Source organism: Scomber japonicus, chromosome 21, assembly GCF_027409825.1.
Source record: "Scomber japonicus isolate fScoJap1 chromosome 21, fScoJap1.pri, whole genome shotgun sequence".
NCBI classification, from domain to species: domain Eukaryota; kingdom Metazoa; phylum Chordata; class Actinopteri; order Scombriformes; family Scombridae; genus Scomber; species Scomber japonicus.
Window position 1 is genome coordinate 10,574,622 of NC_070598.1, and position 13,071 is coordinate 10,587,692.

Sequence of the window (13,071 nt, forward strand, 5' to 3'; positions counted from 1 at the left end):
GAAACACTGTCTCTGAACCATTTACAGATCTCACTGGAATGTTTTTTCAGTGGAACTACATTATACTGAATAAAAATGAAAAGTGTTGTGAGGCAAGGGCACTGTTTTTGCAAAGATGTGTTGCTGTTCGGTTTTTTCAAATGTCATTTCTCAATGCTTTGGCCACCACAAATTCATTCATTCACTGCTACTTTTATTCGGGTAATGGTAGAAAACTCAGACACATGCCTGGGTGAAGAGGATATCAAGGCTTTCAGAAAAAAAAGCTAGCCATTTATTTACAATCTCTAAAAATATGAAAAAAAATAAAAACCTGGAGTGAAAACCTTTTAGTAAAGAAACATCTCAATGCTGTTTTGGTGTAGTCCAGTTTTAAAAGACATTGCCTGACTCCATTGTACAAGTGTATGACTTCAGTTTGAAGTTTGCATGGAACTAAAAACTGTATCCACCTTTTTCCGTGCAGTTTCTCTCGAAACAAAAAGTCCTATTATGTGGATATAAACAAAATGAAACAAAAAATATAGTTACATGGCCATATTAAACTGAAACTATCTACCTACATGACTATATATCACAACAGGTAAGTTAGAAAATATGACTTTTGTAATTTGAGTGAACCAACACTTTAAGGCATTTGGGGTTTTTTTGGCCAATGTGCACATTAAAGCTACCTCAGTTTATTGCCCTTGGTTACAGTTGTTGATATGAAGATTTAATTAAATAAACTTAACACCATCCTTTGTATATTTTATGGTCCATATTTAGGTAAACTTGGTGTCTGAGCACATCTGGTGTGAGGACTTCCTGGTGCGGAGTTTCTACCTGAAGAACCTGCAGACTAATGAGACCCGCACTGTCACACAATTCCACTTCCTGTCCTGGATGGACCGTGGGATCCCCAACTCGGCCAGGACCCTGTTGGACTTCCGCAGGTATAGTGAAGATCCCTGTCTGATGGCCTTAGACACTGACGCTCAACAGATTTCACCGACAGACCACCTTTATGACTGACCTTTATCCCAAGCTTGTTCTTAATCACCTTCCCCTTATATCCCATATTCTGTCAGCGCCTTTCTGGTCCATCTCCCTTTTGCCCCTCTGCCTTTTGGTGTCCTAGCGAATGGTTGTTCTAATAAGGACTGTGTTTCTGTACTATCCCTTTCATCCTGGGCCTATTTCCCTCACCTCCCTCCAGCACATGTGATGCAGCAAATTAACAGTCCCGCACTGCCTGGCTTGGCTTGGGAAGAAAAGAAAAGAAAAAAAAAACACCTAATTCAAACACCCAATTAAATGAGAGCTGTCTCACTAAAAACATGGGAGAGGGGGAACGCTAGTGACTGAATAACCTCACTCTGTTCTTCATATAATGTGTTCTGGCAGAAGAGCAGCAATAGCCCCTCTGGGAAAACCCAGGAGGGATAGGAAAAGCCCTCCAAATGAGAATAGATGCATCTGATTTGTGGATGGAAGTCTGTGCCACTGGTTTGTAATGCAGATGAGAGGAAAAAAAGAGGATGTACAGTGTTATCATGTCATCCTTTGGTGCTATTTTTCAGTAGTCAGTTATGTGATATTGCTGTGCAAGTTTGTCACGTGTTTTATGATTACATACTAAAGGTTTGCTCTGCTGTTGCAATCCTCCAAACTGTTGTTAAAACATCCACATTGCCACACTGTAATTTTATAGGGAATGTAATGCTCCAAAGCTCTCTGACCACCATTACGTGATTCAGAGGTCTCAGATCCACAAGACGAACTGTACACTCACGGTTTCATGGTTTCGGCCAACTCGGTATTTTGCGGTTGCCAGTGTCATTTTTGTGATGTTGCAGCTAGTAATATGAGCCCAGTTGCATAGTCACAAAAGTGATCATTGGAAACTGTGTCTCCTCAGCCAGGCCTGTGCACAAACTGTCTTTCTCTCACTCCTGACTCTCTTTCTCCCTCCTCCTCTCACTGCTCCTTCCTCTGGCTTGCATGGGAACTCCAACCATCTCTGTATGCACTTTGACTGAGAACACATCCTGATTTTTTACTGGTGCATTTGACATTTAACAACTTTGAAATATAAAAATGTAATGAAGTTGAGGTAAAAAGGAACATGAATGCAAAATACACAAAAAGAAAACATTTGTACAGCAAAATAAGCTATACTTTATCATAAGATAATCAAATAAAAGCTGCTAGTTGTATCATATTTTAATATTTAGGGATACAGAGAAAATAAGGCTCTGCACAATCAGGTCCAATGCAAGTATTTAAATCATAAAGCTGAGCCTCAGTCACACATTCAAGACAGATGTGTGACAAAGGAGAATCTCAGAGCTTGTAATGATATCAAATACAGTGTATCTTTGTTAAGCAAGTACACATGGGAAATGCAGTTTACAGCTGTAGTTCCCATACTCCGAATACATCAGAAAATCCACAAATACATTATAGAAAATGCAAACAGTGATAACAAATCACTACAGAAAGCAGAGGGAATGGAAAATACAGCAGAAATAATGAAAACAAAGAAAATATGTCACAAACTGGCAATATTTAATGTAAAATATTTGTAAAAGTAGTATATACTTTAGTATATTTTGCAATATAATCAAAATAATAAAATGTAATTGTAAGATACAACACATTATTATTGCTTTCAGTAGTAGGAGTGCAGTAGTACTAGCACTCATTTATATCATCACTATAGTATACTGTTATATTCTGTATAGCAAATATTATTTTATTTGCATATTCCTAATAATAAGGAATACATATTGGTGTTTGATGAAAAATGTACAGAGAAACAAACCAGATAAACCAGAGATATTTCTTTTCATTTTGTCATTGAAAGGTAAAGAACGAAGGAATGGAAAGACGCGGAAGCTCTCAGTGTAGTCAGTTTCCATGGTAACAGTGGGGTGTGAAAAGGCTTGTTGGCCTTCACCGTGCCTGTGGTGTATAACATTCATAATTGGCCGGGGTTAATGCGTCGGCGGTCGGCAATCACAACATCACACCACCACATCCATCACCCACATGTCACAATAATGCTGTTTGAAATGATGCTCAATTTATTTAGGTGCTGTGACACGGATTTCTCCCTCCATCCTCAAATTAAAGTGATTGATTGACGGGAGGGGGGGCATCTCTCAGAATCGTGTTTGTTCCTTTGATTATTGCAGCCATTAATTTCATCCAGACCTCAGCAGTGATGTCCCTCATTTGCTTTAATTGCCGTGGTTGTTATTATTCAGCTAAAAGAATCAAGTCTTGTTTTCAGATCATGATTTAGCAGCATTTGCATTCAAGACAGTAAAGCTAACAATAACATCCAATCTTCTCTTTTCTTATTTCAGAAAGGTTAACAAGTGCTACCGGGGTCGATCTTGCCCAATAATTGTTCACTGCAGGCAAGTATAACTGTTTGAACCTTGTGACAGTGGTTCGCCCTGCTGAATTTGGAGGGCGAGTGTTTGTCGTGGCCTGTGTGTTGGAGGGGAGAGGCTGTTTATTTAAACCCGCTCAGTCCATTTACTCTATCTGGGTCCAGTGGAGCTGCTGTTTATTCCACTGGCTGTGTCCTTATGGAAATAGTGTGGCACAAAGACACTCAGCCAAAGACACTTCCATTTCCCATTTGGTTGAGTTAGTTAACTGGCCTTGATTGGTTTGCATTAAACACCAGGTATCTGTCTGACCACTTTTAATAGTCACATCCTGTTAAGTCATGCGTGGGGCCAGGCAGCCCGCTCCCCCTCTGAGGGAGCTGTACGGACTGAGTGTCTAGCAGTGGATTAATGAAGCAGTGGTGCTCAGGCTGCTCTCCTGTTTTATTGGCCTTGCCTTTATTAGAGAGATGTGCACGCCTTGTTTGCAATTAACATGCAGAGCCGTTGAATGGCCGGCGGGCACAAAGGGAGGCTTTTCATAAGACTATCTCAGGAGTAATGGAAAAGCAAGGCTCTCCAAAAGCTGTTCTCGAACCGCCCATGGCCTCTCAACCTCTCCTCTGCTCCTGAGGTGCATGCATTTAAAAGCCTTTGTCCCCAGTGTGCCTCAGAAACCATTCCCCTCTCCCCAATAGCCGAGCAAGTCTCAAGACCACACATGCACTCGTGTGCAAAGGTTTAACATAATCACATTTATTGGAGCATCAAATATTCAAATCTGTTCATCTGTTATTTTTGCAAGAATAATAAAGATTATTATTGATTTCTATTTTGTATTTTATTTTATTAATTATTTTGCTATGTAAGTATTCTATCTTATCTGTAATGTCAGGTTTTTAGCAGATGGAGCAGTGTGTATCTGTCTGCATAGACTAATTTGTGTTTAAATATACTCCACAGTCTTTCAGCAGATGCAGATGTAAATGAGCAATTTGTTTCCTTATAAGAAAAACACTCTCAGATTAAAGCATCTAGAGCTTCACTCTGGCACCTTAATGATCTCTCTCTCTCTCTGTCTCTCTGACTCTCGGCAGTGATGGAGCTGGCAGGAGTGGGACTTACATTCTGATTGACATGGTCCTCAATAGGATGGCTAAAGGTAACGATCAATGGCTTCCCTTTCACTCTTTCTGCTTGTGTTGAAGGGTTGCCCTGGCAACACTAAAGCCTCTCATTTTCCACAGAGGGTCTTGGGGATGCATTAGAGGGTGACTTCTCTGAGGCCTGGAAAGGCGGTGAAGACAGAGACAAACATGGAAGGAACTGCTAGGAGTGCAGAGAGAGTGGAACAAAGAGAAAACAGAGCAGAGAAAATGAAAAAGAAACTTACACCAACATTAGTAATTATCTATTTAAGCTACCGTCATGCTATATTGACCTGAATCACAATTGCAACATGAATTTAGATAGCACATGCATGGAAATGAAATGTTTAAAGAGAAAATCCATTCAAAATCTGAATTTGCAGAAGTTGCTCCAATGCTTTTCAACGCTTGAATCAATATTTAATGTTTAATTGAAGAAATGTGTTTATTTTATTTTATTATTGATTTATTCTTAATAGACCACAGTTAGAATCCTACTGTCACCCTGAATATTGTCTTCTGCTTTTCCAATTTTACGTAAATATAAACTACCAGACTGCCAGATCACTAGTATGATAAAAAATCAGAACTTGCAGGTGCATTTACACTGTGTTTTCTGCAATTTTGAGTTGAGTTGGTCCCTAGTTAGCATCCTATAATAAAAAAACACAGTCAAAGATGGCAATATGCAGTTAGTCCCAAATCATAGTAACTTGGCACCATCACAGAGGTCTGTTTGGAGAAATTATAATGCACCAGTCAAAATATATTTAAAACAACTGTTTATTTCTAAATTTTAGGTTCCTTTTAGGATTATAAACCCCTGTTTTTGCCCATATATCCACTCCAACAAAGCAGGGGTTGTAGCTTGGAAGGTGCAGAGGTGTTTGTTTTTTTTGTTAGCTGGCTTACAAAATTATTTGTGAAGTTTGTCTATTGAAAGATTTTTTAGATTTGCACAGCTATTGTTACACAGGAGCTGGTGTTCTTACACAGTGGCCACTAAAGGCTGCCTTACATCACGTTAAAGCCCTGCATAGCTTAGCCTACACTCTGCCCTCTGCCCTTTGACCTCTGCCCTTTGCTCCACACTCTCTGCATGCCCTTCCTCCTGCAATCCCAGCCCATCAGAGCAGGTTAGGAAGCTCTGATGCAGACTTTACCTTCACCGTCTGCAAAACAGTAATAAGATTGACCCATCCTGATGGAGTTCATCCAGTTCAGTGACAAATGCAGTGTTGCCCGCAGTGATGAAAGGTGCTGCCCGCTCTCTTTTTAACCTTTTGTTTTCTGCTCCAGAGTAGAATGTATAAAATGAACATAATCTCACTCTCCAAAGCTTTTTTCTTTGGTTGAAGGACCTCTCTTCAGCTTAACTTTGGAATCCAGCCCTTCTGAGACATGAAAGTCTTGTCGGAGCACTGGAGTACTTTGAGTACTAAGTCCAGCTGCATTAAATCCCCCTTTCTCTCTCTCTCTCACCCCCACCACCACCACCACCACCACACACACACATACACACATGCACTTTCACTCTTGCTCTATCTCTTTTGCTTCCTTTCTCTGCCTCACTTTCAAAAACATCTTGAGAGTTCAGGGGCTCTCTCTCTGTCTGGTTTTTTCCCTTCTTTATACTTTTCTCAAATGAGCTCTGGCATGCTGCTTGAAACCCGTAAATCTGAAAGTAGAATAAGATTTCCAGATTAACTTCACACACTTTCGAAGCCAAAACAGTTTTAACTCAACAGCAGCTGATCACTGTTGAAGGCGAGCAACTGTTGCATAGGTTAATCATCAGTATGGCTTCTGGAAAGGCTATAAATCATTTTAATTAGTTTGTTGATTCTTTGCACATTACACACACATACACACACACATACACACACAGTCAGATATTGTTGTATCAAAAAGCTCTTAGCAGACTTTATAGTTGGACATAATCTAAACCAATTTTTGAACAAGATTCTCACAGAGAAGCCAACGCTAAGCATTTTTGAATGCATTATTGCACATTTCCCAGACCCCAAAAATATCCTCTTGCATATTTTATCGAGAAACAGTCTGTGGCTCTCGTCCAAGTCTTTCGAGGGATGAATGTAATAATTTTCAATCGCTGCGCTGTTCCAAAGGGAGCACAGCATAAAGAGAGATTGACAGATGTGAGCTGGATTACTCTGCTGCTTTGAACTCAGTCCAATTTTCGGTCTGTTGCAGGTGCTAAAGAGATTGATATTGCCGCTACCCTGGAGCACTTGAGAGACCAGAGAGCTGGCATGGTCCAGACAAAGGTAAGGTCTCTGGCTTTGAGTTAGAGAGGTGGGGGAGATGGGGGACTGGGGAGCAGAGGGGGAGCAGGCAGGGGGGAGGGGCTGCAGTCATTCAAACAGACAATTGTCTACTTCATGTGCACAGGATCAGGGGAAATGATGTGGTAATTGATAACTGCTTCAGGATTAGAAAAACATTGTCTTGGAAGATAATAACTCAGTGTTCCACATTTATCACAAGACAGAGACACTGACCATGATCCTCTATCACTGTTATATTTTGCCTTTGATCCTGCAGTGTTATAACATTTTCTCTTAATTTCTATCCCATAAACACATTTTTATAGACAGATTTTAATCAACATAAAGTGTAATGGCACCATTCTTGTTTAATACGAAGTAAATTACATCAACAAGTGCATTAAGTAGATGTAATTTGGGAAACTAACAGATATTTTCATTATCAGTTGATCTATCTATTATTCCCTCCGTTAATCCTTTAGTCCATGGAAGTAGAGTCAATTAATCGATTAGTTGGTCGATAGAAAATTAATTGGCACCTGTCTTGATAAGCAATTCCTTTTATTAAATCCATTTATTAAGCGAATATACCAGATTAATTGATGATGAAAGTAATCCTCAGTTGTAGCCCTAGATGAAATTTTAAAAATGTGTCAAATAATGCTCACAATTTCTCAGGGCCAAATGTGATGCCTTCAAATGTCTCATGTTGTCCAATTAACACTTTGAAACCCAAATATTTTCAATTTACAATGATATGGAATACAAAAAGGCTTCAGATACTCACATTTGAGAAGCTAAAACCAAACTTTTTTTTGACATATTTACTATCAGAAATTATTTTATGAAAGTTATTTCCCTTTCATTTTTATACATTTTGTCATACTTCTGTCTGATCCACGCCGGTACTTCAGTTCTTTACTCTCAACAGTTTATATCACAGCAGGCCCTCCGCCTCATGCCATTTTGGGAAAATTGTTTAGAGTGCGCACAAAGCATTTCCTCTCACCGACTAATGCAAATAATAGGTAGGAAGTCTCTTTTGTTTCACTATTGTAAACGGAAGGAACAATAATAATAATAATAAAGGAAGCCCTCATGTAGGGTTGGGTGATAATATTTATGGAAGTTTGCTTGCTAATAGACTCCAGTGTTTCTAGATTGTTCATTAATGCTGCTTTTACAGCCCTGCTTCTGTTCGGCGGCAAAAAGCTTTTCAAGCAGACTCTGTCTCTTTTTCTTTCTGACGAGTCTAAATGAAATTATATTGAAATATTGTTGATTCCACTTTTCGGCTCCATGCTGGGAATACACAGAAATTAGATTGTAATGAGGTATAAAATTTAGAGTTTGGGATCAAGGACTGGACAAGTAATCCTGTTGGGTTTTTTACCTCAGGATTTTACCACTTTATTTTTAGACAGAGCTTGTAAAAAAAAATATATACATATATATATGTCCCCTCTTTTTCTGGTTACTCTTTTTGACAGACATCAATATGCAGTAATTACAGCATGTGTGACCATTTTTCTTCCTTATACTAATCATCCATCTCTGATCTGTTGAACAGAGATTGATCTCCCCCCAGTGGTGTAAATGTGTACAGCATGGCTCACTTTGCTCCTCAGCATGTCAAAGCTGATTTTAAAAGTATTTGTTTTTAATACAAAGAACTTGAGACCCAACTTTGGATTAGATATAGGAGCATATAACCACTGCACAGATACAGATGGATGCGCTCACATATTTTCTGGCTCTATCACAACATCAGAAGACATAAAAATAGAAAACCTGAACACTCCAGGTAATCTCCACTGCAAAGAGAAAGGCACGGCCACCAGTGACTCCTCAGTATTGATTTAGCTTATCCTCAGGCCAGACTATGGCAGGCTGTGTGTTGACACATCTAAAGACTGTTCCCTCCAAACTCCTACGTACCTTTTTCTCTGTGAGTGGACCCCGTGGCCTGCAGCCTAGGGAGAGGAGAGGAATATAAAACCACCAGGTCCAGGGGGCAAACATCAATCTGCCCCTTTTGCGCTCCACAGGGAAAACTATGAGTCAGATTCACAAACAAATGCACAGACACACACACACACACACAGAGCTGAGAGACAGCTTGACTCAAAAGCTCCATTTTAAGACACACCTGGTTGGATCGATGGTGGTGTCGGCTGTGTACCCTGAGTTGAAAGCCCAGAGAGTGGTTCACCATCACCTGGACTTTGCGGCCGAACACATACTAGGCAGGGTCAGGAGAGATGGAGGAAGAAGAGGAGGTGGTAGAAATGCCAATCATTCAGAAATAGCAATACTGAGCCACTTGTACACACATACACCACACGCTGTAACCTCAAAGCTAACCAGTTAAAACTTTCTCCCTTCTTCCTTTCCTTCTCTCCCTGCATCCTCCTCCTCCTCTACCTCCTCCTCCTCAGGAGCAGTTTGAGTTTGCGCTGACAGCCGTGGCAGAGGAGGTGAACGCCATCCTGAAAGCGCTTCCTCAGTGAAGGCGTCGTACCCCTCCCCCTCTCCCTTCTCCCTCCACCTTCTTCTCGCTCGCTGAACACCGGTTCCTCTGCCCACTCAAGACTGACATCTCTCTTCTTGCCCTTCCTTCTCCTCCTCGCTCTGTTTCTCTCCTCTGTCTCTCCCTCCTCTTCAGCTCTATATATACTGTATACTTATGAATGTTGTGCCAGATATCTCACCTGGATCCATAATCGCCAATTTTGCCTTAAAGTACGACTGTTGATCTAGGATGTGTGTCGTTTCGAGAGATTCAGGAGACTGTGTAGACAAGCGGAGCCTGATCTGATCTGATGTGGGAACTTAGATCAGCACCCCTACTATGAGACCCTTTTGTCGATATGAACCCTGGTCCTCTATAACTGTGACGTACGAAGTTGTCCCTGAACCTACCGTTATAGTGCCACTACTGACGAGCTGTTTATGTGATGTCAAGTGAAGATTTTTGTTCCAAAATGTTGAAAAAAAAAGATTATTGGCACATTTTAAACAAACTTTAAGATTAACAATATGTAAAGTAAATTAACATCTTGCCTGTATAAATCATAATATTGTACAGATTATATCCCCTAAATGAATTGATGTGTTCAAATGAAATATATAGCATTTTGGAAATAAACTCCACACATGTTTTTCCTTCTCTGTGATCTGAATCAACTACTACATGCTCAGCATCACATGTATAGATGTCGAAGTGTGATTGCATATTGTATTTTAGGATCCAGACATCTCACTCCTGTATTAAAACCTTGCAGATGCTCTGACTCTTAAAATGCTTCACAGATCATGATACTTACATCAACATATCAGGTGTTTTCTATTCTCCATTGCATTGATGATTTTCACACTATGACTTGTTTGTTACATCTTTGTTAATATTAAATGTAATAGAAATATACCAACTGAGATACTTATGATTCTATTTAGATGTCATCCCATATCGTATAGTAACAATATTATATATTGAAACGGAAATAATATTGGAATTGTTGCTACATTTATTTGTCCATTCATCACTGGTATATTGTGATATTTTGTGCAACATGACAGATTATTCCCTCTGTGTATAGACAATGAATGACTTTATGAATCCCAATATAGTACTATCTGAAATGTATACTGAGAGCCTCAACGAGAACTATATATTTTGTGTGAACAAAGTAACATTCAGATTGATAATAAACCAAAACAGATTATACTGCTTTGCTATCTGGTGTTTAATGTTATTTCTGACACACTCCCACACACACACACACACACACACACACACATACAAAAGGTAGAAGTCTGCTATTACATTGGATGACATTTGATTGAATGTTAGCCTTAGTAAAGTCACAAAGAAAAGCTGATTCACGCTCCCTGAGGGTTTGTATCTGGGAGAGACTTGCAGGTTTGAACAGATGAAATGGTTGGTTCACCAGCTCTGTCAGTGGAGAAAGTGGCTGGGATTTGAAATGAGATCAGTCATGTATTTCACCCACTGAGGTCTTTTCGCAATATTAAAGAGAGACAAGGAATCTGTCACTCTTAAAATTCGCCTATTCGTCCTATTCGAATATGTTAAAAATAAGCCACTTCCAAATCAGGCACCCATACTTAATGTTTTATGAATTAAAGCTAATGATTAATAAATAACTTACTAATGTTTTATAGACCATTTACAAGCCATTAAAACTTTTTTTTTGCATTTGCTCCTTCATGACATTTGCTTTCTACATCAGGTCTTTAATGGAAAAAATGGGTCTCATTTTCTAATACAAGTCCAAAATAATAAATGTTAATATCTCATTAATAAAAGTTCATCACAATAATCTATGAAGTTATGATCCAAAAAGCAATAAGCACCAACCAGTTTTTTACAACCTGATGGTTTATAGCTGATTGTTTATATTATTTATTATAGTTCATATTACATATTGTTCAATTATTTATTAAACAGTAATAAAGCTATTACTCACAGCCATAATCATTATTATTGTATATGAGATTCACATTTAGTATTCTTTGCACTTATGTTGTGAAACTTGGCAATAAATGAGAGTTGTTTGTCAGCATGTGGCTTATTACAGTTAATTTTATGTTTTCGTGTGATTGTTTTTGTCGCCGTTTGCTTTCTGTATTTGTGTTCTTGTGTCGTTACTTTATTCATTTTTGATGTGTGTTTGTCTCTTAATCTAAAAAAAATGTAATAGACCATTACTCAAACTCATAAATCATTCATAAAGGATGCCTTATTGGAAAATTCAACTAAAAATATCCTTGTTGGTATTAGTAGTGACGATAAATCAGCTGATAAGGTGTATTAGTCACAACTACTGATATTACTAGTCATCAGTAAGGATTTAAATATGATGCATCCCTAATTGAAAGTAAAATAAACTGCATGATTGGATGAATTTTACAGAGATATTGTAGCTAAAGAATAAAGAAGTCCAAACACTTGAACATGAAGTCACATGAAATATGTGTAGAGAATATATAATTTCCTACCTTTTAGCAATGTGTGTGTGCTTCTTGTGTGAATTCATATTCATGTGTGTGTGCTGCCCGTTGACATGTCCCTCCCTCCCCTGACAGTTCTAATAGCCGGGAATGAGGCTTCATGCACTTCCTGAGGCCTCATTTGCATATGATTCACTGATGAGCTGCCACCGCTAACCAGCAACACCAAACCAAAGCCCTATTAATATTCTCCCATTCAGGTTGTAAAGCACACAAACCTAATCAGCTTAGAAATTACTGTATGGAAACCATAATTACGCATGTTTAATTGCTTATCATCTGATGGGTACAAGTTTATTAGAAAATGTATTCATGGTAATTGCTTCCTGAGGTATCTGGTGTGCTACAACGCCATGTGATATCCTGTCAGCTCCCATTTGGGAGGATTAATGCGTTCTGAAAAAGTCACAAAATTAGATACTGTGTATTACCTCTTTGGATGCTTGGTTTAACTTAAGGTGATTTTTAATTTAGGGATTTCTAAATTACTGCTTAAGCTTGAATAAGTCTTTGGAGTGAGATCCGTCAAAATCAGCATATCTTGCTGAGTACTGGCGTATCACAGGGATGTAAATGATTGTAAACTAGGCAAATGACTGTGTAATCATGATGCCACCAGAAAAATACTCACAAATCTGTCTGCCATCGTGGAGACTAAGTTTCTACCTCAAAAAAAGCTGCGAGAACAGGGAAAATACAGGAGCAAAACACAAAAGTGAAAAGTCACTGGCATGAAATGATGAAACAGGCCTTACAAAGAAAGAGTTTTGAAGTAAAGCCATCTCAAAGCCGATGAATCATTCAGTCCTGAAACAAGCAGATTAAAACACACAGAGTTCAGGTCCCTCAGAGGGTCCTCCACGAAGCCAAGAACGTCGAGTGGGCCTTTTCAGACATGGACCTCAGTGAGTCTTACAGCTCCTGCCCACTCTTTGATGAGCTCTCCATGGTTTATTGTAATCACTGTTGGCTCTCAGTGCCTCTGACACACTTGTAAATTCATAAGATCTTATAAGAAAACGCATTGCATGTCCAGCCAAGAGTTCCTCTATGAATAACACTTTCTTTAGTTTGAAGCTTGTTCCTATCTAATAGTTTCACGACAGCTTAGCTTCACACAAAATTCATTGTTTGATCTTAAGCTTGTAAAAAATGTTTAAATGAATATCTGAATATCTTTAATACTTTTTAACGTGTAAATTAGAGTTGTTATTTAGG

The 13,071-nt window shown here is 38.9% G+C and overlaps 1 protein-coding gene across 1 annotated transcript in view; it reads left to right on the forward strand.

The window, feature by feature from the left end:
• ptprn2 (protein tyrosine phosphatase receptor type N2) overlaps positions 1–9,329 on the forward strand; it is a 120,108-nt gene extending 110,779 nt beyond the window's left edge. Inside the window, exons 18-22 of the mRNA XM_053342449.1 lie at positions 769–935; positions 3,354–3,407; positions 4,481–4,545; positions 6,746–6,819; positions 9,258–9,329. Of these exons, the coding sequence (XP_053198424.1) occupies positions 769–935; positions 3,354–3,407; positions 4,481–4,545; positions 6,746–6,819; positions 9,258–9,329 (432 nt within the window). The remainder of the gene's footprint in view (positions 1–768; positions 936–3,353; positions 3,408–4,480; positions 4,546–6,745; positions 6,820–9,257) is intronic.
• The last annotated feature ends 3,742 nt before the right edge of the window (positions 9,330–13,071 follow it).